At 36.7% G+C, this 25,747-nt stretch overlaps 1 protein-coding gene across 1 annotated transcript; it reads right to left on the bottom strand.

The window, feature by feature from the left end:
* LOC113183988 (myosin-4) lies at positions 1 to 25,228 on the bottom strand. The gene is made up of 40 exons (XM_026390551.2): positions 25,194 to 25,228; positions 24,919 to 24,967; positions 22,330 to 22,572; positions 22,078 to 22,221; positions 21,545 to 21,701; positions 20,801 to 20,828; positions 20,589 to 20,703; positions 20,066 to 20,158; positions 19,860 to 19,923; positions 19,621 to 19,719; positions 19,394 to 19,497; positions 17,446 to 17,584; positions 16,486 to 16,604; positions 16,247 to 16,396; positions 15,546 to 15,716; positions 13,476 to 13,785; positions 12,605 to 12,678; positions 11,955 to 12,042; positions 11,756 to 11,873; positions 11,469 to 11,592; positions 11,242 to 11,378; positions 10,859 to 11,114; positions 9,711 to 9,953; positions 9,227 to 9,403; positions 8,873 to 9,018; positions 8,507 to 8,597; positions 8,028 to 8,417; positions 7,405 to 7,531; positions 6,845 to 6,963; positions 6,548 to 6,744; positions 5,249 to 5,432; positions 5,011 to 5,176; positions 4,788 to 4,912; positions 4,212 to 4,520; positions 3,439 to 3,642; positions 1,846 to 1,971; positions 1,584 to 1,754; positions 1,393 to 1,497; positions 1,193 to 1,288; positions 1 to 264 (listed from the first exon to the last, which is right to left on the bottom strand). The coding sequence occupies exons 3-40, from the start codon at positions 22,531 to 22,533 to the stop codon at positions 112 to 114; spliced, it is 5,823 nt and encodes a 1,940-aa protein (XP_026246336.2). The 5' UTR covers positions 22,534 to 22,572; positions 24,919 to 24,967; positions 25,194 to 25,228; the 3' UTR covers positions 1 to 111.
* Positions 25,229 to 25,747: the final 519 nt, after the last annotated feature.

The raw sequence follows: 25,747 nt of genomic DNA, 5'->3' as shown, positions 1-25,747 counted from the left end.
TTTAGATTTGCAAAATTCTCTGCAGATTTTATTTCACTGATATACAGAACAGTGACAAAGAATGTCACATTTTGTGCATTTTCTTTGGTCACCTTTTAGCAGTAGAATGAATTACTCTTCACTTATGACTTTTGTGTGAACTTCCCGGCTTTTCACCCTTAGTTTGTTGACCTGGGACTCTGCAATGTCAGCCCGTTCCTCAGCCTCCTCCAGCTCGTGCTGGATCTTGCGGAATTTGGCAAGGTTGACATTGGATTGTTCCTCCTGTCAATAGAATTGCATTTGAGAGAACAAGAAAGTTTGACATTTGCTGATTGTTACTGCTTTGTTACTAAAAGCAGCTACAGGGTTTGCTTCATTAATGCAAACACAAAAAGTTCTGATATTTATGACACACTTATATGAGGACAGGGCATCATGAAAACTTGCCTATATACATAATTGTGCTTACAACCCCCCTCTTCACTGTCTTTCATTTGACTCTCCCTGGCAAAGTAAAATGCTACAATGACAACAGAGAGATCAAAATAGTGGGGGAATCCGATTGAATCTTGATTCTGTAAAACAAAATTTTGAAAAATAGGTGTAGTGGTGTGGGTGCAGAGAAATTAAGGAAGATTTCAGAATTAACAAGATAAGACAAATTGAAAAGAAAAAAAAATTCCCTAGATGGATTTATCATGACTTTAAATAAGGCTTACAATTCAGATCCTTATTTGCATATGAATGCTGGAATTTGGATAGGAAGGGAAATTTGTTGGTCTCAGAAGAAATGAACCAGAAACTCCAAAGCTATAGTAATTTGTGTCAAGTTTTTCTCATTTTATCTATTTACTTTTGGTGCTAGGGGTTTAACTCAGGGGTGCTTTTCCATTGTGACATCCTCAGATCTTTTTATTTTTATATTTTATTTTATTTTTATTTAGGGTCTTTCTAAATTGCTTAGGATCTCACTAAATTGTTGAAGCTGGTTTTGAACTTGCAGTCCTCCTGCCTAAGCCTCCTGAATTGCTGGGATTACAGACATGCACCACTGCACCCAACTTCATTTTAAATTAATACTTATTTTTCTACCAAATTTTGCATTCCCAATTTTGTGTTCTTTGCCATAAAGAAAGCTCCTCAAGTTCTAGAGACTTTAAGGCACGAGCTACACCCCTAAACCTTTCTCTTTCACTGTGGAGATACTCACAGCCTCTTCAGCTTGTCTCTTGTAAGCTTTAACTTTAGTTTGTAATTTGTCCACCAAGTCCTGCAGCCTGAGAACATTCTTTCGGTCCTCCTCAGTCTGAAAGAGTTAGTAAATAGATAGTGCCATTATTTGAACACATCTTATTTTTAAAATTTTTTCTTGAAAGCCATAGCCCTGGAAAATATGAAAAGGCCAGTCACCTGGTAGGTGAGTTCTTTCACTCTCCTCTCATGTTTTCGAAGACCCTTGACAGCCTCAACATTGCGCTTCTGTTCGTTTTCAACTTCATTTTCAAGTTCCCTCACCTGGAAGAGAACAAAGGCACTTAACAGTTTGGCTGTAACTAGCCACATGAACAGATTGGGAATCAAATGAACGTGTGGACACCCACCCTGGCCTCCAGTTTCTGGATCTGCTTCTTGCCACCCTTCAATGCCAGCTGCTCAGCCTCATCCAGGCGGTGCTGCAGGTCCTTCACTGTCTGCTCCATGTTCTTCTTCATCCGCTCCAGGTGGGCGCTGGTGTCCTGTTCCTTCTTCAGCTCCTCAGCCATCATGGCGGCCTGGTTAGCAAATAAACCAAAAAAATCAAGAAAACTAATGCTGTAGACAGTCATACTGCTAAATTAATGGAGAACTATGCCTGCTACTCACATCAGTGATGGCCTTCTTGGCCTTCTCTTCTGCATTGCGGGCTTCCTGGACAATGTCCTCCATTTCTCCCTGGATTTGGGAAATGTCTGTCTCCAGCTTCTTTTTGGTGTTGATTAGGCTGGTGTTCTGTAGCAAATTAATAAGAGGAAAATCACATTAACTTATATGATACCACTTACATTATTGTTTGAACTAGCATACACAGACATAAGTTGCTAAACATCAGAAATATTCAGAATAAAAAAAATTAGAAGTCTAAGTTTTTGCTTTTCCTTCTATCTACCTGTATCTCTGTTCATAAAACTTATCCTGACTTATTCTAGGTAAAAGTTTTTTCTAATACCAAACATATTTAACTGTTATCAGTGGCTGTCTGTAAACATAAAGTTAAACCCTCCAAATTTAATGTGCTATGTAGTATTTACACCACACAGCTGATGAAAAATGAGTTATTAATTTTTAGCCATTCATATTGTTAGCTCCATATCACAAGTGCATAAATAGCATTATTATTGGTACAGAAATTGAATCAAGAATCTCTTTTGTTTTGGAAAATTGATAGTATTTGAAATATCCAATCAATTCAAGGTACTCATAATGAGTAAGAAAAATGTTGCCTATTAACTTGACTTTAAAGTTATTTTTAGAATGCAGTTTTTTTGGGCTGGGGATGTGGCTCAGGCAGTAGCGCACTCGCCTGGCATGCTTGCGGCCCGGGTTTGATCCTCAGCTACCACATACAAACAAGGATGTTGTGTCCGCCAAAAACTAAAAAAATAAATATCAAAAAATTCTCTCTCTCTCTCTCTCTTAAAAAAATAGAATGCAGTTTTAACTTTTCTGTAATGACTTTCTACATACTGCAACTTCATAAGTAAATAATATGTTTATTGTAAAAAAGAGAACATAAAAATTAGCCAAAAAGAGATGAAAAATAATTATTGTACTCTCACTAACAAGAGATAACCATTCATAACACTTTTGTTAATCCTCTTGAATATTTTCTGTATATTTTTAACAAAAGAAGATCATGTGTCCATATCACTTTGAAGTTGCTCTTTCACTTATTATATTACGAACCTCTTTCCATTGCAATAAATGTGTTCTATAATTACTACATATTTGCCATTGTGAGGATATACCACCATTTATTTAATAAATCCACTATCAACAACCAATGCTAACTAGCAGGAATGATGACTGCCATGAATTTGAACTCAAGAACTTCTTTTTATATCCCATGAGATTAACCTTATGTGCATATGTAATACACAGATAATATCTGATAGTTTAGTCTTTACTTTGTGTGCCTATTTGTTTACAGATTAGAGTTGTAAAAGACAAGATGATCACCAACACTGTTCATAGATTGGCACCTGTGTTTAATTATATAAGTTTAAAACTCTGGAATATTTCAAGTCAACATGAATATGCCAATCTATGAAAATTCTTGTAAACCAGCTAGATCTCAGTACTAGAAATTCAGGAATGGATCCATGCCAAGATAATTCCCTATTTCATAAACAAACTTATCCTCTCAAATTGTCTTTAGCTTTGGAAGCATGTCTGCTAAACAATAGTCCTGAACCTCACCTGAGTGTGCAGAAGTTGCACACGCTCACTAGCATCCAGAAGTTCTTGCTCTGCCACTCTCCTGCTCCTCTCAGTCTGCTCCAGGGATGCCCTGAGCTCTTCAATCTCAGCCTGCATCAGGTTAGCTCTGCGCTCAACCATTGCCAGTTGTTCTTTAAGGTCATCTTGCCCTCTGATGGCATCATCCAAATGTAGCTGAGTATCCTATACAGAAAGAAAAAAAAGACTCTTAGTCATGTTCCAATTAAAGTGGATACAAATTTAGGGTCATGAATATACGTAGATCTTAATAACTTAGAGCATTATTAGATAGGAACAATCTACAAGAACCTTTAATGACAAATTCTTGGAAGCCTAAGGTAGCACTCAAAAGACATATTATTTTCAATCCTGAATCATAAAAAGCACCATGGTAAATCTACAAAATTTGGAATCAGAAAAGTAACCTTAAAGATCAGCTAGTCTAATTGTGTTATTTTATATATTAAATAAGCAAAGTCCAGATAAATGCACTAGCATGTGGCTAAACTCTCTCATCACTCTCTCTGTCTCCCAACCCTCACCACTTTGTCTTCTCTGCAAATAACAAAGCAAACTGTCCTGGGCCTTTCAGACAAAAAGTAGTTTTTTTTTCCAGTGATGTGACTAGAAAGTTTAATTGATTACCATATCCTTTAGGTGATGTATTACCCATAATCCTCATAAGCTATTAAAATTGGAGTTTTCTAATGGCACCAGATTGTATGACCCCAGGTGTGTTTACCCCAATGTACCTTAAGTATGCCTTGTGTGTTCCTAAGATTCCTTATTGCCTCAGTAGCCTGGCGGTTGGCATGGTTCAGCTGGATTTCCATCTCGTTGAGGTCTCCCTCCATCTTCTTCTTGATCCTCAGTGCATCATTTCTGCTCCGGATCTCAGCATCCAACGTGCTCTGCATTGACTCCACGACTCTGAGATGGTTTCTCTTTAGCTGATCAATTTCTTCATCTTTTTCAGCAATTTTTCGGTCAATCTCAGATTTCACCTGATTTAACTCAAGTTGAATTCGAAGAATTTTGCCTTCTTCATGCTCCAGAGAGGCCTTAAGAAGAATAACATTTAGGTTAACTAAAGAGCTTTTTTTCTTACCCCATATTATGATGATCTCTCCAAGGAGACATCTAAAAAAACTTTACAAACTTCCATAAATCTTAATTTTGACAATTAGTCTTTTTTAATTACCAAGGTATTATTCAGCATTTTTCATTGAATTATATGCATTATCCTCTCAAGACTTGAAACATAATAGATCTCAGTTGTATTATTTTTCAATGTATTTATAATACATAGGTGAGCAAATGAAATATACCTCTGCTTCCTCTAGGGCAGCCTGCAATTCACTCTTCTCTTGATCAATTTGTTTCTTTATTTTTTCCAGTTCATGGATATGTTTTCCACCCTCTGCAATCTGCTCAGTCAGGTCAGAAATCTCCTCTGTAGTTCAATAATAAAAGAGCAAAATTCAGTTCAGGAGAAGGAAAAACTGAGAAGATCTCTCCCATATTTGAAATAGAATGATTACAATGACTCACGTTGCAAGTTCTTATTTTCCCTCTTTAGTGTTTCAAGTTGATCCAGAGATTCCTCGTAGGCGTTCTTCACCTTGAACAGCTCCGTACTGAGAGAACGGGACTCCTTCTGGGAGGCCTCAAGTTCAGCCAGAGTTTCCTCATATTTCTGTTTCCATTCTGCCAGAACCTAGAAGTGCATCAATAGTTAGCTTCTGAAAACAAGAATTATGCTGATGTCCCCTTGGGAATGATGAGCCACCTTGTCAAAGTTCTTTTGCTTCTTATCGAGAGCTGCACAGGCAGCATTGGATCTTTCTACATCAATCATGAGGTCTTCCACTTCATTCTGGAGTCGCTGCTTTGTCTTCTCCAGGGAAGCACATTTGGAATTCACAGCCTCCACATGTTCCTCAGCATCCTGGAGACGCTGAGCCAGCTTCTTCCTGAAAAAATGGTCCATGTGAGTAACCAAGAGAAGAATCAAAGTGACCACAAGAAACTATAAATATGTTGACTAGGAAAGCATATTTTCTCCAACATTTTTTTACCCCTATGACCACAAGTTGTTAAGTTTTCTCAAGTAGCTTCTTAGTACCCATTTTATCTCTCCTAGAACTCTTTTCTCTCCTGGGTTCGTCATCTCAGCTGTTACACATATTTATTAAGCCATTTTGAGAGACAGAGAGGATATGAATCAGCACTTAAGCTGAGTAAGCAGTGTGAAAAATGTGAGGATAAGGAAGAAATGGTAACATTCATCAAAGAATGTTAGCATTGACTAGAATTTTTAGACAGTTTCTAGTATGGTCCTCTTTACTGTACAGATAAGGAAACTGATCCAGAGTGACATGTTCAAAGTAGTGTGATTAATCAGTAATTTTCTGGATTTGATGATGCCAGAAAATAAGTATTCTTCCATTAATACTTTTCTCAAATAGCCTTCAAAGTCATATTTACTGCTCCCTTTACCAGCTCCCCCAATTCATGACCTCTTCTAATCATGTACATTCTTATCTAGAATGCTTTCTCTGAAAGTGTGTGCCAGACCCTCTCATTTGGTTTAATTCTAACTACTGTGAGATAAATGAAATGTAGGAAGGCTTCCTTCACTAAGAGTATGATGATTTTTCCCTTCCATGAGTTTTATTCCACAAACAGTATATGTAATTCATGAATAAGTCCTTCCACACTGGTGGTTATGATAATCTTGTTCTGAACATTCAACACTCTAGCTAAGGAAAATCTGACCATTATTAATTATAATATTCATAATAATTTGCTAGATAATCTGCATTTTTCTTATTTTAAAGGAAATTAAATTTATACAGAGTAAGCTAATAACAACCCATTTTGGTGGAAAGAAATGTAATATGCTTTGTAACAGAAGCCTGAGGGGAGGTGGGGCCATATACCAGGCTATAAGGAGGAGGATGTGGTAGAATATACCTCCCAATAATAAAATTCTTCACCTAGCTGCATGCCTGAAATATTCTCTTTGATTTTTTTTCACTATTTTTACTTTCATTTCTTTTTGCTGCCCTCACCAAAAACCCCTTACTTGGCCTCCTCCAGCTCCTCTGTGCGTTGGATGGCATCTGTCTCATATTTGGTCCTCCACTGGGAAACCTCACTGTTGGCCTTGGACATAGCCCTTTGAAGCTCAGCTTTGGCTTCCTGCTCCTCCTCATATTGTTCCCGAAGCAGGTCGCAGTCATGGCGGGCTGACTGAAGGGCATGGGCAAGGGCATTCTTGGCCTAGACCGAGCAAAAAATGTATAGTATAAGTTTACGTTTTATGCGTGTGTCATGTTGTACAGTTCAAGTGATTGAAAAAAAGCAAGTCGAGAATTCTCACCTTCGTTTCCTCTTCTAGCTGCCTCTTTAATTCCTCAATCTGTTGTGTAAATGCTTGTTTGCCTCGGGATAGCTGAGAAACCAAAGCGTCTTTCTCGTCTAGCTGTCGTGAAAACTCACCTGTGGAAGACAACATGAGTGATTTGGCTTTGTTGTCGAGGCGAAGAATAATTTAAAGAATGGAATAACACGTGAACCTTTTTATTTCATATGATGAAAAAAAACAAACAAACAAAACCTCAAGACTTAATTTTAGTGATATTGAGAAGGTGATTTCTTGATTCCTCTAAGATGTATGAGCTTTCTTTGACATTTTAGTATGTGAGATTTTTGAGTAATGCTGAGGCAACAAAAATCTCCTGAACCCAGGGAACTTAATTTTTTTCTCCAGTTATAGCTTAGAACCTCCGTGTTTTATCAATTCTTGGTAAAAAGGTGAAGGAGTAAATGGATGAAATAGCAAATGGGTGTCCATCATTCAAAGCATGATTTGTGTTTCAGGGATGGAGGCTTGCTTTCATTTTATATCTCTCCCAGAGCCAAGGATACCCATTTACTGACCTGATTCTGTGTGTAAACGTGCCTTCTGGGCTGACAACTCATTTATTAAGCGTTGCTGCTCCTCTTCCTTCGTTTTCACCTCACTAAGCTGGTCTTCCAGGGTGCGGCACATTTTCTCAAGGTTCCCCTGTGGTGGGAAATAGAAAATAAGACAATACATTTCTACTTAGAAAGCTGGGATTTGAAGATCCAAACTACTGTGGAAAGGGGCTGAATTGTATTTACTTTTCTATTAGAATCTTGTGAGGCAGGGGCTTAGAAGAAACAGTAGGTGAACATAATTTTGGTTAAACAAATGAACATATGATTGTCAAAATTAGATTATTTTCTTTTGGAAAGCATGAACATCATTTATATCCTACATCATGTAGAATATAACTTTTAGATGTCTTTTTTGTAATTGCATCTTTCTTGATAATAGCTACAAAGTTTAAAGTGATTTCTACAAATAAGATATGAAACTAAAGTGATTCAGTTTAATACTATGATATCTATTAAGAAAAAAACTGAAATTCAGGTAACATCTAATATTTGTGCAAATTGACTACATATACACAGATGTAAAGTCAGCCATTTTGAATTATTGCAAATAAAGATTTAAAAGGTAACAAATTAAGAAAGACCTTGGCTTTGGAGACAGTTTCCATGTTTCCAGCAAGGTCATCGATCTCCATCTTCAGCTCACTCTTCTCTTTCTCCAGCTTCTGCTTGACCCGCTGCAGGTTGTCAATCTGCTCCCCAAGTTCAGCCACACTGTCTGCATGCTTCTTACGAAGAGCAGCCGCAGTGGCTTCATGCTGCAGGGTGGCCTCCTCTAGGTCCCTGCGCATTTTCTGGAATTCAGCCTCCCGCTTCTTATTCATCTCAATCTGGGCTGAAGTGGCTCCTCCAGCTTCTTCCAGCCTCTCACTGATCTCCTCCAGTTCCCGAGAGAGGTCAGAGCGCTGCTTCTCTGCTTTGGCCCTGGAAGCCCGCTCTGCCTCAATTTCCTCCTCCAGCTCCTCAATGCGGGCCTGGAAATGGTGAAAAATACAAACTCATTTTCTTGTGTCAGTCATTTATTTTTCTTGTTGAATTAAAGTGATGGAGATCATGTACTTACCTGTAACTCCTTGATCTTCTTCTGCAGCTGCATACCAAGTGCCTGTTCATCTTCAATCTTGCTTTGCAGATTGCTCATTTCAAACTCTTTCCTAGTAGAAGAGTAGCACATTAGCTTGTAGGCAATTCTCTTACCAATCTTTATTTTTCCATGTATAATTAAACTTCTTTATACCACTAGTGTTGAGGAAGTAGGACAGTTTTACATATCTATAATGTGCCATTTTCATTTAATTAAAAAAAAATCAAAGATGCCATTATTCCTTTTTTTCTACATGCCATAAATTAATGTTTTGGAGACCTTTTAAACATACATTTCATATGTATTGATATACATTGAGCAGGTTAATTGCTGAACTAAACTTACTTTTTGAGTTTCTCATCAAGTTGCTGTTTATCATTTTCTATATCCATTGTGGATTCTTGGGCCAGTTTTAGGTCACCCTCCAATTTTCTCTTGGCTCTTTCTAAGTCCATGCGAAGTTTCTTTTCTTGTTCCAGAGATCCTTCAAGCTAAATTCATAATGGTATTATTAAGTTTGTTAGCACTTAACCCATGCCACTGGCCTGATACTCAAGAAAATTCTAAAAGATCAAACAAATATCTTGAGAATTTTATTTACAAACCAGCAGTTAAAGGCTATGGACATCACTGATGGTTGCATGTCATAGTTGTTTATTTTATTCATCTGAAGGGGAAATATTTTATTTTCACACTTACATCATCCACTTGCTGTTCAAGCTTGGTTTTAGCTTTGGTCAGGGTGTTGACTTTGTCCTCCTCTGCCTGCAGGTCATCCAGGGTCTGCTGGTGGGCCTCTTGGAGGGCCTTCTTCTCCTTGGTCAGCTTAGCAATGTTTTCATCCAGGCCTGCCATCTCTTCTGTGAGGTTTTTCACCTATAGATTTGAACAGGTAATAGGAATGCTAATGACAATCTGTTGTCTTGAAAAGGATGGTAGTGTCTTAGGACAATGTTAGCCTGACAAGGAAAATAGAAACCAGAAGTTTAACCTAGGCTTATGTGGCTTAATACAATAGGAGATAAAGGCAAAGGCAAATATGATAGAGGTGGTGAAGACTAAAGAGAAGACATAATCATGTTTTTCTTTCATACTCAATAATTTTAAAATTAAACTTTCAATTAAAATACATCAGTAACAAGTTAATGCTTGTAAGTACTCTAAAATAGATAACAATTTGTACCTTGTTCTCTGTGGCATGCTTCTCCTTTTCAACCTTGGCTAGTGTCAGCTCAAGGTCATCAATGTCTTTCTTCAGTTCTGAGCATTCATCTTCCAGTTTCCTCTTCTTGGCGGTCAGCTCAGCATTGATCTCTTCCTCATCCTCAGCTCTCTCAGTTAGCTCTTTGATTTTGGCTTCAAGCTGGATTTTGGTTTTAATCAACTGATCACATCTTTCCTCTGCATCAGCCAAGCCATCTGCTTCCTAAAGGAAGAAATTAAACATTTTCATTTGTCTAAGCTGTATCTACAAACACACAACAATTTATTAAAAGGTAGAAACTTCAGTGACTACCAATTTTGTCAACAGATATGCCAATAAAATTGCCAACTTTAAAAAAATTAGTAGACAAAATATTGTAACATTGTTTTAACCAGTCTACTGGTTAATAGTCACACATTTCTTGCAAATATATGTGTGGAAGGTCAAATCAGGAAAACTATCCCTTTAATTAAAAAAAGTCTACAAAAATTGCTATTTTTGGAAAAGTCACTTATTCATTCCAGGATTATTTTTTCACATTTAAGGGTGAGGTGTTAACCCAGTCTTTTTTTTTTTTCTGCCTAGAAGAAACAATGTAACTTATATTTTATGCACAAAAATATTTGCTAAGTAGAGAATGATATAAACTAAGAGATTAAACTCATAAAGAAAGGAACATGTCTAGGGATATTTTAGGACTGGTAACCAAATTATGTATAAGTGCACATATGAACATATGTAGCACATATGGCTTTGCATCTATTGCTTCTTTCAGTCCGAGTCTTAATATTTTTAAAGGATGAGCAATCATAACAAATGTTTCAATGGAAACCTTTTCATTTTTAAGGAAAAAAATTCTTGTTGGGCATGGTGGCACACGCCTGTCATCCTGGTGGCTTAGGAGGCTGAGGCAGGAGGATATCAAGTTCAAAGCCAGCCTCAGCAAAAGCAAGGCGCTAAGCAACTCAGTGAGACTGTCTCTAAATAAAATACAAAACAGGGCTGAGGATGTGGCTCAATGGTCTAGTGCCCCTGAATTCAATTCCTGGTACTCCCTACCCCCAAATAGAAAACAAACTCTTATACTTAGTCAGATATGGCTGAACTGTGCAATGCATAATACTCACAGATTGAACTTGGAGTTGTAAGTCATTTTTCTCTTGCATCAGAGCTACCATTTTCTCTTCCAGTTCTTTCCGTTTTGCCTCTGACTTTGCCAGCTCTTCCTTAGTCTTCTCAAATTCTTCCTTCATGTTGGCCATCTCCTTCTCTGTCTCTGCACTCTTGAGGAGGGGCTTGATCTTGAAATATAGCTTCATCCATGGCCAGTGCTTGACATTCATGAAAGCACGGACATTGTACTGGATGCAGAAGATGGATTCTCTGTTGAAAAGAAAAAACAGATGAAAATGGAGAAGAATGTGGAAAGTCAGCATCAGCAAAAGTAGTGACTTCACTGAATTCAGTTATAAGGTGTGGAAAAGGAAGAAACTTTTGCTTTGTCCCTCACCTCCTCTCCATCATCTTTCTGAACTCCACCCTCATCAGGAACCCTCTACAGATGGCTTGGGTGCGTGTGATGAGCTCAGCCAGCTTTTCATCTCGCATCTCCTCTAGAGTCCCCAGCAGGCCAGCTTTAAAGAAAACCTTGCCAAGGAAAAGTTAAATATTTGGTTTTCACTCCTGAGAAAGTCCAAAAGTGATGAAATTATGATAGAAATTTGGGTTGGGTGGTACCTTGGTATGACCGAATTTGTACTGGGTGTGATCGATGTCAATAGACCCTAGAAGTTTCTCAGAAGCCTTCTTGCTGTCAATGAACTGACCCTCTGGGATAGCACTTGCATTTAGAACTTTGTATCTGTCAAAATAAAAGCAATATAAAAAGGTGGTTTTTCTTCATTTAAAAAAAAACACTCAGTAGGTAGTATTGAAAACATGGATAGATTAAGTTTTGGAGAATAAAATGTCATTTAAAAACCAAACATTTCTTCATGCAACACTTGAGAAGATGAGACACAAACCTCTGTTTGAAGTCTGCATAAATGATTCTGCTTGGGAATCCTTTCCTACAGATGCGGATGCCTTCCAGCACACCATTACACCTCAGCTGGTGCAGGACAAGTTCATGCTCCATGGCACCTAAGAAAGGGTATATTTTCAATATAATAGTCTAAATAGAATTCACATTGGAGTCTTGTTTTGATATCAGAAGTGTCTTACCAGGAGTTTTGGTTTCATTGGGGATGATGCACCGTACAAAGTGGGGGTGAGTGCTCCTGAGATTGGTCATCAGCTTATTTAAATTCTCCTATAAAACCATATGAAAATTTTTAAAGTAATTATAGATGAATCTATATGAGAGTCCCTGGTCAATGCTCTGTAATTCATTTAACCTCCATTTCACATTCTAATAAGCTGTTTCTAATTAATCATGATCACCAAGAATGATCATCCATATGGAATATACATAGGAAATTCCTGATTATACAAAATCAGTCAGTTTCAGTTTTTCTCAAGCACTGCTGGACAGACAAAATTTATATGGAGACTTTGATCATATGGAGCAGGTGTAATTGAATATAATGGATGCTTTTAGGAGAATGTTTGATTTCATATGAAATTTTTTAATACCAGATCTCTTAGATTTGGGGCTTAGGGAAAGTGACTCATTTATTAAAATGTTTGATGTGAAGAGATACACAATATGTCTTCTTTTTGTTAAAATTTTCCTGAGGTATTTCTCAGATTTTTTTCTTTAATACACCACTACTTTTTTCATTTTTACCTAAGATAACTTTTTAGAAGTTCCTGTTATAATAATTTAATTTTTTAATATTAGTATTACTCTGGAATTCATAGTTATACTGTACCCTGAAAAGAGCTGACACTGTCTGGAAAGAAGAACCCTTCTTCTTGCCACCTTTCTTTCCACCACCGCCACCCTCTGAAAAATAAAATAAAAAATTATTTTCAATAGTCTTTGAAGTACAATCCACAGACATTACATTGCCAAAATCCCCTATGGAATTTAAATTTGCACTTATTCCTTTTATTTCCATGTCTCTCCTCCTTTAATTGTAGACTAAGAAGATACAATCATTGACTCACATTATAGGCACTCAGGGAAAAAAAAAAAAGATGTGAGTTAAAAAGTTAGATATGTAAAGGGTATGGGACTCCCTGACTCTAAATCAGCAATGCCTGTTCCAGAAGGATGTAGCCAGGAGACAGAATAGGAAGGCCTTGTTAATGCACACATTCCCCCAGGACAGGCAAGTTGTCTGTTGGTGAGCCTCTGCTTATCTGCAGGGAAGTCTTATTTTCTATTTGCCTGTGCTTACATGTTGTTACTTGCACATCTGGTCTTGTGGTACTTAAGAGAACAAAACCTTAATTCCCCAAGTGCTAGGACTGACAAAGGATTTCCTTATCTCCAATTTAGCTGGATCCTTGAAGGAACATTACTGTAAAAGTGGTAAAAGTGAGTTGTATAATTCTGAGCAAGTCACTTAACCTATCTGTGTCTCTGTTTTCCCATTGATAAAATGAGGCTGTAGACTAAATGATCCATAGTGCTAATGTGAGTTCTGCAAGTCTTAACTATGAACTACAGTTATTAAATATTCTTCCTTTCATTAGACCCATATTGGCCAGTATTTTCATGTTAGATTTTCCTAAGTGTTCTGAAATGGTGTGTTTCTATTTTGTGACTCTTAGAACATATAATATTAAAAAAATTACCTGCTTCAGCACCCTGTCCCCCAGAAAAGAGGAAAGCCAAAGTCTTCAGTCCAGACTTCTGGTACAGCCCGACCACAGTCTCATTCAGGGGGTCCTTGTTCTTGTCCAGCCAGCCAATAATGTTATAGTCCACAGTGCCTGCATAGTGCACCAGCGAGAAGTGGGCCTCGGCCTTGCCCTTGGCAGGCTTGGGCTTCTGGAAGTTGTTGCATTTTCCAAGATGCTGTTCATAAAGCTTGTTCTTGAAGGAGGTGTCTGTTGCCTTGGGGAACATGCACTCCTCTTCTAGGATGGAGAAGATGCCCATGGGCTAACAATAGAAAAAAAAAAAAAAAGGATGTTAATGATGAGTCCCCGAGAGAAAATTGTGTTCCAGCAGTTAATGCAGTTGGTGGAAACCTAAAAATATAATGTTTCAAAGACTTGGAATGACATGTTAAATAGGCATGATCCTATTTTAATGATGCTTCTCAATTGCCAAAATGTGTAACAATCATTATGTGTCAAAGGATGTAAGGTAAATATATTTACTAGAAAGAATGAGTTAAAAAAAATCTTATATGTGCCATTTGGCAAACTTCATGTTAAGTATATAAAATTAAATTCTACAAGTATCATTTTAAAATAATTCTTATTTCATACTTTCTTTTCTACTGGCAGTGGAACTTCCTTTACCCCAAATCTAGACATGACAAATGTATAAAGAGAAAAGATTATGTCGATGACTAAAAATGAACTAATGACGAGAAAAATGCATCTTGTTTTGTATCATTAAAATTATGTACTTTAAACTATGTCCTCTACCACAATGGAGTTAAGTAATGGTAATTTGGTTTTGCTTTCTAAGCAGTTTGACGCTTTTCAGTAGTAAATTTGATATGAAAGACTGAAAGTAATTCAACTTTGATGATATCACAAATTCACAAATTATTTCCCAAAAACCATTTTGATGAGGCAGAAACTCAAATACTAGAGAAGAAAATAAGTGCCTTTCTGTACAGTTCTCATGAATAATGGAGATTTTATGTCACTAAATTAACATTTTTTTTAACTGTGCAGTTCTAGTCTGCTTTTATATGCTTCTTTTTCACATTTCTGTGAATTTTGAACTGAGTATTTGAAGGTTTCCTGGAGAGCAATTTCATTTTTTTTCTTCCTTTACACTGCTTAGGGTAGAGTTCACACATGTACTTCATTGGTATCAGTGGAGCTAAATGATGAACTCAATTGTTTTGACAGTGTTTAAAAATTGCTTGATAATTTTTTTTTGCTCAATAAGTTTTAATATATCCAAATCTGATATAACTATTGTTATACCCACTTAATAATTTGTAATTCAGAGCTTATTTCTAGGTGAGGTCGTTTAGAAGTCTGGTGTTTATTCAGTAGTCATTTTGAGTAGAGAGTAAATTGATGACTTCAACAGTTGAAGGGCTAATTATCTGACATTTGATATATATATATTTTTTTGTACTGGGATTGAACCCAAGGGCATTTAACCACTGAGTCACATCCCAAGTCCTTTTCTATATTTTATTTAGAGATAGGGTCTCACTGAGTTGCTCAGGGGCTCACCAAGCTGCTGAGGCTTTGACTTTGAACTTTCGATCTTCCTGCCTCAGCCTCCTGAGCAATTGGAATTACAGACATGCACCACTGCACCTGGCTTAAGAAATCTTGATATATCTTGCCTTATTATACATGAGGGATAATATAAGCATAATACACTGTCGTGGGTACACCAGTGTTAATTACAGTACTCAGAGGACTAACTGTAATTTTATTCCTTTCTCCTATAATTATAAAATCATGTAGGAATAAAAGTGAAGGAGAAGAAGTTTATAGAGTTTTAAATGTGAACCTGTGTGTATTATTGTCATTTTTCTATAAACTACTGTTCTTTATTGATTAATAATGAATCACTTGTCTCACATCTCATAACTGTTAAGACTGCACAACTGTGTCATGGGAACAGCATTGCTTGTTCTTTGAGAATTGGGATTGTAATTAAACATAGGTAGGTGGGCAATTTGTTTTTCTTGTTTTGAAAACTTAAAAGGTCATGCCAACCTTCTCGATAAGCTCAATACAGGCAGCCAGGTCCATCCCAAAATCAATGAACTCCCACTCGATGCCTTCCTTCTTGTACTCCTCCTGCTCCAGCACAAACATGTGGTGGTTGAAGAACTGTTGCAGTTTCTCATTGGTGAAGTTGATGCACAGCTGCTCCAAGGTGTTGAACTATAGGAAGGGATAAATATAGGAAATTAATCATAACTTAAGTATTTGTATCTACAGTGTAGTTACTAATATTTTCTTCTGAATTTAAAGTATTTTGGTCAATTACATTATAAACCTTCATATTATTTTCTTAAAGTATTATTTTCTTAACAAAGAATTGACTCCTCAGACACTTTCCAAGTGACTACATGAAATCATGCATACTAGGCAAAATGCTGTTACATGGGGATGCTACTCCCTTTGAATAATTTTAAAAAGTATTTTTATACTCCTCTGATTTGGTCCAGGATAGATTTTGAATATTTTAACCCTTCATGGACCATATTTCAAGACTTCTAGATGTGAAAGAATAGAATTATTTTTCTAGTCTTACCTATTTACTTAAATTCACATTTCTTCAAAGACTCTTTTCAGCAAGAATTATAGTTTGTACTTTTTGTAAAATACATTTATAATTTTGAATTCTTTAATAAGATTGGTCAAATTATTACTGATTTGCATTTGGTGATTTTTGTCAATTCACTACTCACATCAAAAATCTCAAAGCCAGCAATGTCCAAGACCCCAATGAAATATTGTCTGGGCTGCTTGGTGTCCAGTTGCTGGTTGATGCGGGTGACCATCCACAAGAACATCTTCTCATAGATAGCTTTGGCCAGAGCACCCACTGCGTTGTATACCTTCAAGAAGAGTTGTGATGTTAGTTTTTTGAACTGGACACAATAATGAATTCTTGAGTCTCCTGTGGTTCAAGTGAAATCATATTTACCTGCTGCACAGTCTGGCCTTTGGTGACATATTCATTGCCAACCTTGACTCTGGGGTAGCAGAGGGCTTTGAGCAGGTCAGCAGAGTTCAGACTCTGGAGATAGGCTGCTTTGTCAGCAACTGCATGAACAAAGTGAAGATGGTGAAACCAAACATGGCTTACACAATTTAAGAATTGAAGGATGATGATGGGGGAAAAAAAAAAGAATTTTGCTTAGATAGTAATTTGTGCAAATGTCGTGAAATCTATTCATTTATATGGTTTCAAAAGCATTCCCACTGTTCATGTTCATTTGTTATTTTTGTAAGAATACATTGGAGCTTGAGGAATCAGATAATCTATGTAATATTTAAAATATGGCAAAATTATATCACACATAGAAATAATTTTAAAAACCTAACCTAGTAGTGACAAGGAAATTCAGATCTCAATTTTTCCCCCAGTGCATGTGGGCAAACATTATTCACTAAATAAAACATCTTTTAACCAAGTAGTTTACAAAAAGTCAATGAATCCTCTGTATGGATTCGAACACACAATTAGACCAGTTGGGAGGGAAGAGTAGAATTTCATTGGTTTGCACAAAGGGGAGTGAAGGGACAGGAATGAATTGGACATTACTTTCCAATGTTCATACATGAATACACGACCAGTGTAGCTCCACAACAGGTTCAACCACAAGAATGGGAAATTATACTTTGTGTATGTATGATATGTCAAAATATACTCTTTTGTCATGTATATCTAAAAGAAACAAATAAAAAATTAAAAAACTTTTAAAAAGTCAGTGAAGAATGAATTTTGGACAGAAATTACAAACATCAGACACTGTGTCATTTCCCTTTCCATATAATTTTGCCTCTCATGAGATAGGTCAAAGAAAGTAAAAAAATGGACTCTGTCTCTGCAAAGCTCCTGACATGTGTACTTTCAAATGAAAGCTATCCACAGCAGTGGTACCTTCAGTGCCATCTGGCTCAGCTTGCTCTTCCCTTTGCTTTTGCTTGAATTTCATGTTCCCATAGTGCATCACAGCCCCAGTGAGCTTGTAAATGGCCACCTTTTCATCATTAGTGAAACCCAGGATGTCCACAGCGCTCTGTTGGAAGAGTTGAATTTACTCACCTTCCAATTATCACTATGCTGATGTACTCAGGCCACTGAGAATCTGCCTACATACTTTTTCTTCATTATGCCTTGACTTGTATTTCACTAACACTTTGCCTATACTTCAGAAGGCACTCATTTTCTTAACTCTTTGATCCACATAGCAACACCAACAGACATATATCAGTCTTTCTGTTTGAGTTATGTGAACTGTAAGGATGTTGTATGACTTCTCTACACTCACTCAACTAGACTCAGACCCATAACCACTGATGCCAAGACCAGGGCATTCACCATCTATTTCAGCCTGCCCTTGCTGCACAGGCACATGCTTCTTATGGTTTTGGTTCTTGTTTCTCATCTCCAGGCTCCTAAATCTCTTTTACTTCTTCTTCTCCTATATTTTCCTAAACTAATATGCAATCACTGTCTATCTTCCCATCCTAATGGGCATGGATGATTCAATTGGAAAGAGGATATGAAAACAACAATTGTGCCAAGTATTTCTCCATATGTCTCTCTGATATAAAGTCATAGCTCAACTGATCATGAGATGCTTGGCAGTGAAATGAATCTGGTTGTTCACTATTCATGCAGGGAAGAGACATTTATGAAAAGAAGTTTCTCATTCCAGTGAATTATTTTTTTTCTTATCACATTTGATTACCATGCTAGGCTTTGCAAAGATTTATAAATGTGGGCAGAGATTAGAGAAGGTCGAGGAAAGTATGTTTATGTACCATTCTTATTTTCCAAGACTCTTTCACAGAATTAGTGTCTTCCAGTTCTAGCTCAGTAGTATTGCATGTCCATGGGGCACACCGATAACCCAGGTTCAGAGAGGCTAAGTAACTTTCTCATGTCCTTACACGCACGAAAAGGGACCATCCAGAAGTCCTAGAATAAGACTCTTACATTTTTTTAACTTCCTAAACTAGTGGGTATTTTTCAACTCCATATCACTTTTGGACATATGAACATAATAATAAGTATATAGATAAGGAATAAAGTCTGACATTTATAAGATAAAGGCACACAAGTAGATTTTAAACTTTTTGAAAGAAGGTATTTTCATAAGCAACTGTCAACCTTATTTTGGGGGTGTTGGGATGTTAAAGTTTAAAAATGTTGCAATCAAAAGTTATCCAGAAATTCAAAGGAAAATACAAAATATGTACAAAATTTATATGTAAAGAAAATAAGCCCCAAAGTAATAATCCTTAGAAAAAAGATGTGGAGAAAGAAGGAATTTATAGTTTCAAAAATAAATAGCAAGGCTCAAAGAGTCCCCCAAAGAATATTTTTGAGATAGACAACCATTTTTTCTAATGCTACATAGGGAAGGCAAGGGACTGTACTGTTAGGCCACAGACATTTATTCAAACCAAAGTTTTGTGTTTACATCTGTGACTAGAAATTCCATGTTTTGTTATTTTAAAACATGAAAATATTGTAGCTCCTTCCCAGATTCTTGGGTAAAGGATCTGGTATAAAATAGAAAAACAACAACAATGTTGTGGTAGAAATATTGACCAAAAATGATAAGAAAGAATAAAAAAACCAATTAAGTAAGGGGTATCAAAGAACTAACGTTTATCACAGGCATTTAAAGCTTTTTTAACAAGTGTGGAAGGACATTGAAATATACTGTAATTTTCTTCAAGAGGCAAGAAAGCCTAAAAGATAGTAGTATTGCCTAGTCATAGATTTTCTGCTAATGCTTTTCACCCTAATATAGGAAGGAGAATGATATATACTGGAATATTACTTTGCTTTTTCCTACTTTCTTCCAATTACTTACATCTGTGGCCATCAACTCTTCCTGGTCATCAATACTGGGCACAGTAATTTCACCTTGACTGACAAAGGCGAAGTCATATGGGTTGGTGGTGATCAGCAACATTTCTGAACACAGGGAAAAGAACCATATACAGAAAGAGTTACTTTGGTCATCAAAAACATTTCAAAGGGTTGTTATAGACAAGCTGTTATTCTTCTTTGGTAGAAATAAATCAAGATGTGCCTTACCAATAAGCTCTGGTTTCTTATTGGACATAATTTGATAGAATATGTGATAGCTTCTTTCAGCCTTCAGCTGGAAAGTGACTCGGGACTTCTCTAGCAGATCTGGAAAGTCAGATTAAGCAAATTTAAAATAAAGAGCCACAGTGAAAAATTAAGCATTGAAAATTTTACACAACTTACATAAAAAGAGTTTCCACACCCACCCCTCAAAGATTCTCAATCAATAGTATTTATTGACTTACATGTTTCAATATCTGCAGAAGCCAGTTTGCCTGTGGCACCAAAATGGATCCTGATAAATTTACCCTTAAGAAGGCAAAGGAGCACTGATTAAAAGGCAGAAACTTTTTGTTAGCCATGGACCAAATAAATGAAAGAAATATCGACACTGCAGGTATAGAATGCCAGTGCCGATTCTCACAAGGAAAAGGAAGATCAAAAAACTTACAAAGCGAGAGGAGTTGTCATTCCTCACGGTCTTGGCATTGCCAAAGGCCTCCAGTAGGGGGTTGGCACTGATGATTTGATCTTCAAGGGTCCCCTTAAGAAAGATGAATAAGATGGATAAAGAAATTTAGGAAAGCTGAGATGCAATGTACTAAAATAACTTCCCTTTGACCTCCTTCCCTTTCACCTTGCCCCTTCATAGCATTCTGAAATTTGAGGTAAGGTTTTGTAAAGAGAGTAGAATGGATGACAAATCCAGGAATGAGATGTTCCAATGATGTGGCCTTGATTTCTGTGTCTCTCAGGCCCATCTTTTGCTCCTACTAAATGTTTGTAGGAACTCTTGCCTAATTAAGCTGCTGATTCATTGCTTTGTTCATCTCATTCTCACAAGCCCATTCAAGATTTATTTTCCAAATTCTGGTATCCAATACAGTTTATCACTGTGGTTTTGGAGTACTATGATCACATCTTTTAAAACCTGTTTGTTCTTTCTTTCTTTCTCAGATGATTATCATACCCACCTGCATTTTGCCAGTAGGTGCCTCCTCCTTCTTCTTCTCCCCAGTAACTGCAATTGTTGCAAAGTACTGGATGACACGTTTTGTGTTCACAGTCTTCCCTGCTCCAGATTCTCCACTGTCAAGACCAAATAGAAGGAAATCAGAATGTAAGGTGGTAATAACCACTACAAAGATCAGAACTCAAAAGAAAGAAAGGCATGATATCTACTTACGTAATCAGGATTGACTGATTTTCACGATCTGTGAAAGAGAAACCAAAGATTGTGTAAAATTAATGAACGAACAAGAAAAAATAACACACTTACCACCTAGATGAACACAGTACCTGTAAACTCCAAGTTGCCTTTTAAAATTCTCCATTGGCAAAATAAGAACTATATAAATGTATGCTTTACTTTTACAAGTCTTTTCAAAATAAGTGGCAAAGATATGTTCATTAATCCATTAACACTCCCATTGCCATAATGTGATAGTTTGGAATGCATTATTTCACCATTTTATTCATCAGAATAATCAGCCAATGTCAGATGAATAACTATTTCATGTGCCATTCAGTCACCTGGTTCATAGTTTAAAATTCTCTTCACATTAATGTCTAATCCACATTTTCTTATAATGCTTGTGATAACTTGTCACTATGAAACTTCAAAGCTTACTTTTTAGAAGAGAGAGTGTATTACCTATAATTAAAAGGCAGAGCTAATACCTCCATTTGGTTAATTTTGATCTATAATTAGTTTTAGTTAATTTGGATTTCAGTGTAGAAATATAAGCATTTTTTTCTATATTTTTGAAACCAGTGCATATTATTCTAAATCCATTTTTACCACTGTTGTTATTGATATTATCATGTTTGTATTGAATGTTTTATTCTTAAAGTATTGTCCAGATATTTTCTTTGTTAACAGTTCACACGTATTTTCCAATACCTATAGAATTGTGATGGATTCACTCACCAGTCAGCATGAACTGATAGGCGTTGTCAGAGATGGAGAAGATGTGGGGCGGGGCCTCCTGGCGCTTTTTGCCTCTGTAGGCAGCCACCACCTCAGGGTTATACACTGGCAGCCACTTGTAGGGGTTGACAGTGACACAGAAGAGGCCTGAGTAGGTCTGTGGGAAAGGATAGGGCTGCTTAGTCAGCAATTACCTCATGATTGTACATTGGAAATACTCCTTAAGGGCTAGGGGAGAGAGACCTAAGAACTGGGTTGGTTCTCAAGAAGCTTAATGGTTTGGGTTCATTTGTTGCTTCTCTCTGTCATTGCTATTGCACAGATTGCTTTAGTTTTCCAACTAATGCAGTTGAGCAGATGGCTTCCCAGCACGTACAATTTCAAATCAATCAGAATTTACACTAACCAAATGAGTGGTCTTAAGAGAATATTGCAATAGAATGGCAAAATCTGAAAATGAAGTCCTCAATTTGAATCAACAAACACATCAAGTATGTGGAGTTGGTGAGAATGATGTCACAGGGGACACTCACGTAGATCATCCAGGCTGCATAACGCTCTTTGAGGTTGTACAGCACAGCAGGCTCGTGCAGGTGGGTCATCATGGCCATGTCCTCTATCTTGTCATATTTGGGAGGGTTCATGGGAAAGACTTGGTCATCTTTCACTGTTACAGTCTACCCAGTAAAACAAGAGAAACCAGATGAGAAAATAATGGTCAGCTAACCTAACCCCAAATAAGGCGTAGTTCAAACAGTCTAATCAACTGCAGATGTTTTACTCACAGCTCCAGCTTCGGTCTTTGCTGTCACCTTCCCCCCTTCCCTGCTCTGCACTGTTGCTTTTACAAAGGACTCCTTAGCGTCCACCACAAAGACTGATGTCTTGGCATCGAAAGGCTTGTTCTGGGCTTCAATGCGCTCCTTTTCAGACTTTCGGAGGTAAGGAGCAGCCTCCCCAAAAATGGCCATCTCAGCGTCGGCACTCATGGCTGCAGGTTATTGATGGCAGCTCAGGGCTAGGTGCACCTGGAGGAAAAAACAGAATGAGGTGACTACTGAGGGCCGGAGTGGGAGCTAAGTGCACTTTAACATGCTGCATTTCCACGCTTATTTTCCTGGCCTCTGCCTTTGAGATTACTGCTGTCTACTCTGTCAAGGTGCTGAGATCAACTCATGGAGGTGAAAGCCCTATGTTGGCGGCTTAATTTTTGTGACAATAACATTTTAAGCCTCCCTTCTTTCCTCTGTATGTGAACCTTAGTTGAGAAATATGTAGGGTTGATATTCAACCAGCAGCATTTGTTATGTCCCTGTGTGTTCGGAATCTTTTCTTTTCTACTTGCTCTTTTTCCTTTCCTTTTTTCAACCACTCTTTTTTTTTTTCTTTTTAACATTGTGATGATACAGAGAAGTGGTATCATCATCTAAATGAAGTTATTTTAAAAGCTCAAAGATTTAGGCATACTTTCCTCCTTCCCCAAATTACTAAACTTAAATGTAAAAGTTAAATTTGGATGTTAAAATGTTCATCTTTTCTTTCAGGACTTAAGTCCAGGTTTAAGATACCTACTAAACATAAATATTCTGATGGTTAGCTGACAGGTATTAGGTATGTAAAGGGAAAAATAAGTCCAATAAAAGCTAAAAATCCAATAGATGATTTTGTCTTAAATCAAAATTAAGCCTCTTTTATCAGCTTTTATTTTGTGTGAAAGTAACTTTAAAATGTTCTTGGAGAAAAACAGCATGTAAATTTTTACTAAAATTTTACAGTGGTTGTGTATTTTCCATTTTTTTTTTTTTTTAGTTTTTCACTAGATTTTAGCATATCAGTTTCTTTAAATCTAATTCTTATTACTTTAGGTTACATATTTGTCTCTTTCCCTCTCTTTTTTAAAAAAACAAAATAAATCTTTTAGAAATTGATAGCCAGTATACAGTTTCAAGTCAGAATGAACTTAATTTTTCCCCACTAATAAATTATGAGAATATAAAATAAATCACTTTGTTCTGACTAGATTCAAAGAAAGGGACCTCTGTTAAGTGGAAGAGGAGATGGTTTATAGGGAGATGTGCATTGGTTGCCAATGTCAACAATGATAACAACAATAACACCCTCAACCTTCTGTAGGCTTTGCAGAAAGAGGCTTAGTCTTCTGTGTCATCAACATTAAACTTCCTCTCGACTTAGAATGTTAGATATGGAATTTGCCACAAACTCTGTCTCAAAAATCAATCATTTCTACAAAGTCTCCAGGTGACTCAGTGAAATTTAAATGTATTTCCAGGGGACAGATACTAGAACATTTGATTTTTTTTTTCTTCAGAGGAGAAATGTTATTCTATTACATCAAGTGTCTGTGTTTGTTTTTACATTAAATAATTTTGAATTTATAATATAATACCATCCAGAAATTACTGTGGTACAGTCTATCTATGAAACAGAGGGAAGATGTAATCTTTCTATCTCATATCTTAGATCAGTTGTGGTCACAAGCCCCCAAGGAGCCTCATGTTTGTTGTAGGGAATCCTTGAATCCACACAGTTACAACTGCCTTAAATTTAAGCAAGCAATGATTTCACATCAACATGTTTTAAAATTTTTAAATGAATATGGCTATTATATTAAATAGAAACTCATTTAAAATCATTGTTAAATGCATACTAGGTTTTCATCATTATTTATATTCTTAACATAATACTAAAAGTACATGTCTCAACTTGAATATTTGGGAAGATCATTAGATGTTGTCATTCTGTACAGGGATCCTTAATACCACTGATTGGGATCATATAGAGCAAGAATTGGAAGGACCTTAGCAGAATTCAACCTCTTCATTTTACTGATGAGGAAACTAAAGCTCAGAAAGGTGAAGAGTCATTCAGTGTCACAGAGGTGGTAAGTGGCAATGATGAGACATAAGAGCTGTTCTCCTAAACCTGAGTTCATTGTTAATTCCACTGCAATACACCGTGTTGGAAGATACATAAAAGATAACTGGCTTGAGCCCAGGCAACTAGAAAAGCCTGGATTGGCACCTCGAGATTTTTGACTGCAAGTTGACACATTTTTTATTTTACCATGTGACCTGTATAATTGGTTAAATGGGAGTAGTAATTCACATTAAATAGTACATATGATGGTTTCATTCTTTATAAAGTTCCAACAAAATGTAAAAGAGCAGTTTAATTAAATTTTGTTTGGACTAATGGCCTGAAAAGTCAAAATTTTATGAGAGGTCATTTTCAAGAGCAACTGCTCTTGTGTCCTATATCCAATTCTAATCTAGGAAGTTAAATGGTAACTCATTAAGATGTAGCAATATAAAGATCCCTTTGTCCTTTAGAGTATAATAATAAATTCCTCTTACCTCTTATGTTACCAGATGAAGAAGGTGGCAGGTTCAAAGCAGACAACTACTGTTGAAAGAAAAAACAGAGAATGCAGGATTGTTTTTTTTTTGTTGTTGTTTTTTTGTTTGTTTGTTTGTGTTTAATCACAAAACTCAGTAACTATATTGTGCGCAATGTCATCCTTAGAGATATGTAAAGAAAAATTTGGATTGGGAAATAGTAGTCTTTTCCCTTAAATGAAAAATCAATATCAGGAATGTAAAATTAACCATGTTCTTTCACATATACATACCTTTAAGAATTTTGAGGAAGGACAGGACAGAGGCATCTCAGCTCCACTTTTATAGAGGCCGTTTTGCAAACACAGCAGCTACCTCAGCTGTCCTAGTTGGGAACCTACTTGGCAAAACCTTTTTTGGCAATCTGTTTGCACAATATTCACTGTCTGTGGCTGTGAATGGATATAATTAGAAATATTTCTTGACACCTATAAATAATTTGACGGAGGATGATCTAGGGTTCTTTTTAGGCATTTGATAGGGGATGGGGATTCAGGGCTTCTGAGACTGTTTCTCCAGCTTGGCTGTTGCATCATTCATCACAGAATTTAAAGCCAGGTCCCTGCTCACTCTCCTGCCTGTAAAATTGGTCCAACAGTATGGCTCAACATGAGGAGTTTAGGACTAATTGATTTGTTAGTGCTTAGAGCCATTAAGGAGTCTTAAATGAATTTTGGATCTGACACTATGATTGGAAGCAGTGAGTGATGGATATTAAGAGAGAAAATTCCTAGCCAAGGTCTGGATTTTAGAAAGACTGGTGATAGATTCTTTTAAAGTCTGAAAG

The sequence above is a fragment of the Urocitellus parryii genome, chromosome 7 (genome assembly GCF_045843805.1).
Source record: "Urocitellus parryii isolate mUroPar1 chromosome 7, mUroPar1.hap1, whole genome shotgun sequence".
Classification (NCBI taxonomy): Eukaryota; Metazoa; Chordata; class Mammalia; order Rodentia; family Sciuridae; genus Urocitellus; species Urocitellus parryii.
The sequence above is the reverse complement of the archived record's forward strand: the minus strand, read 5'-3'. Positions and strand labels throughout refer to the sequence as shown.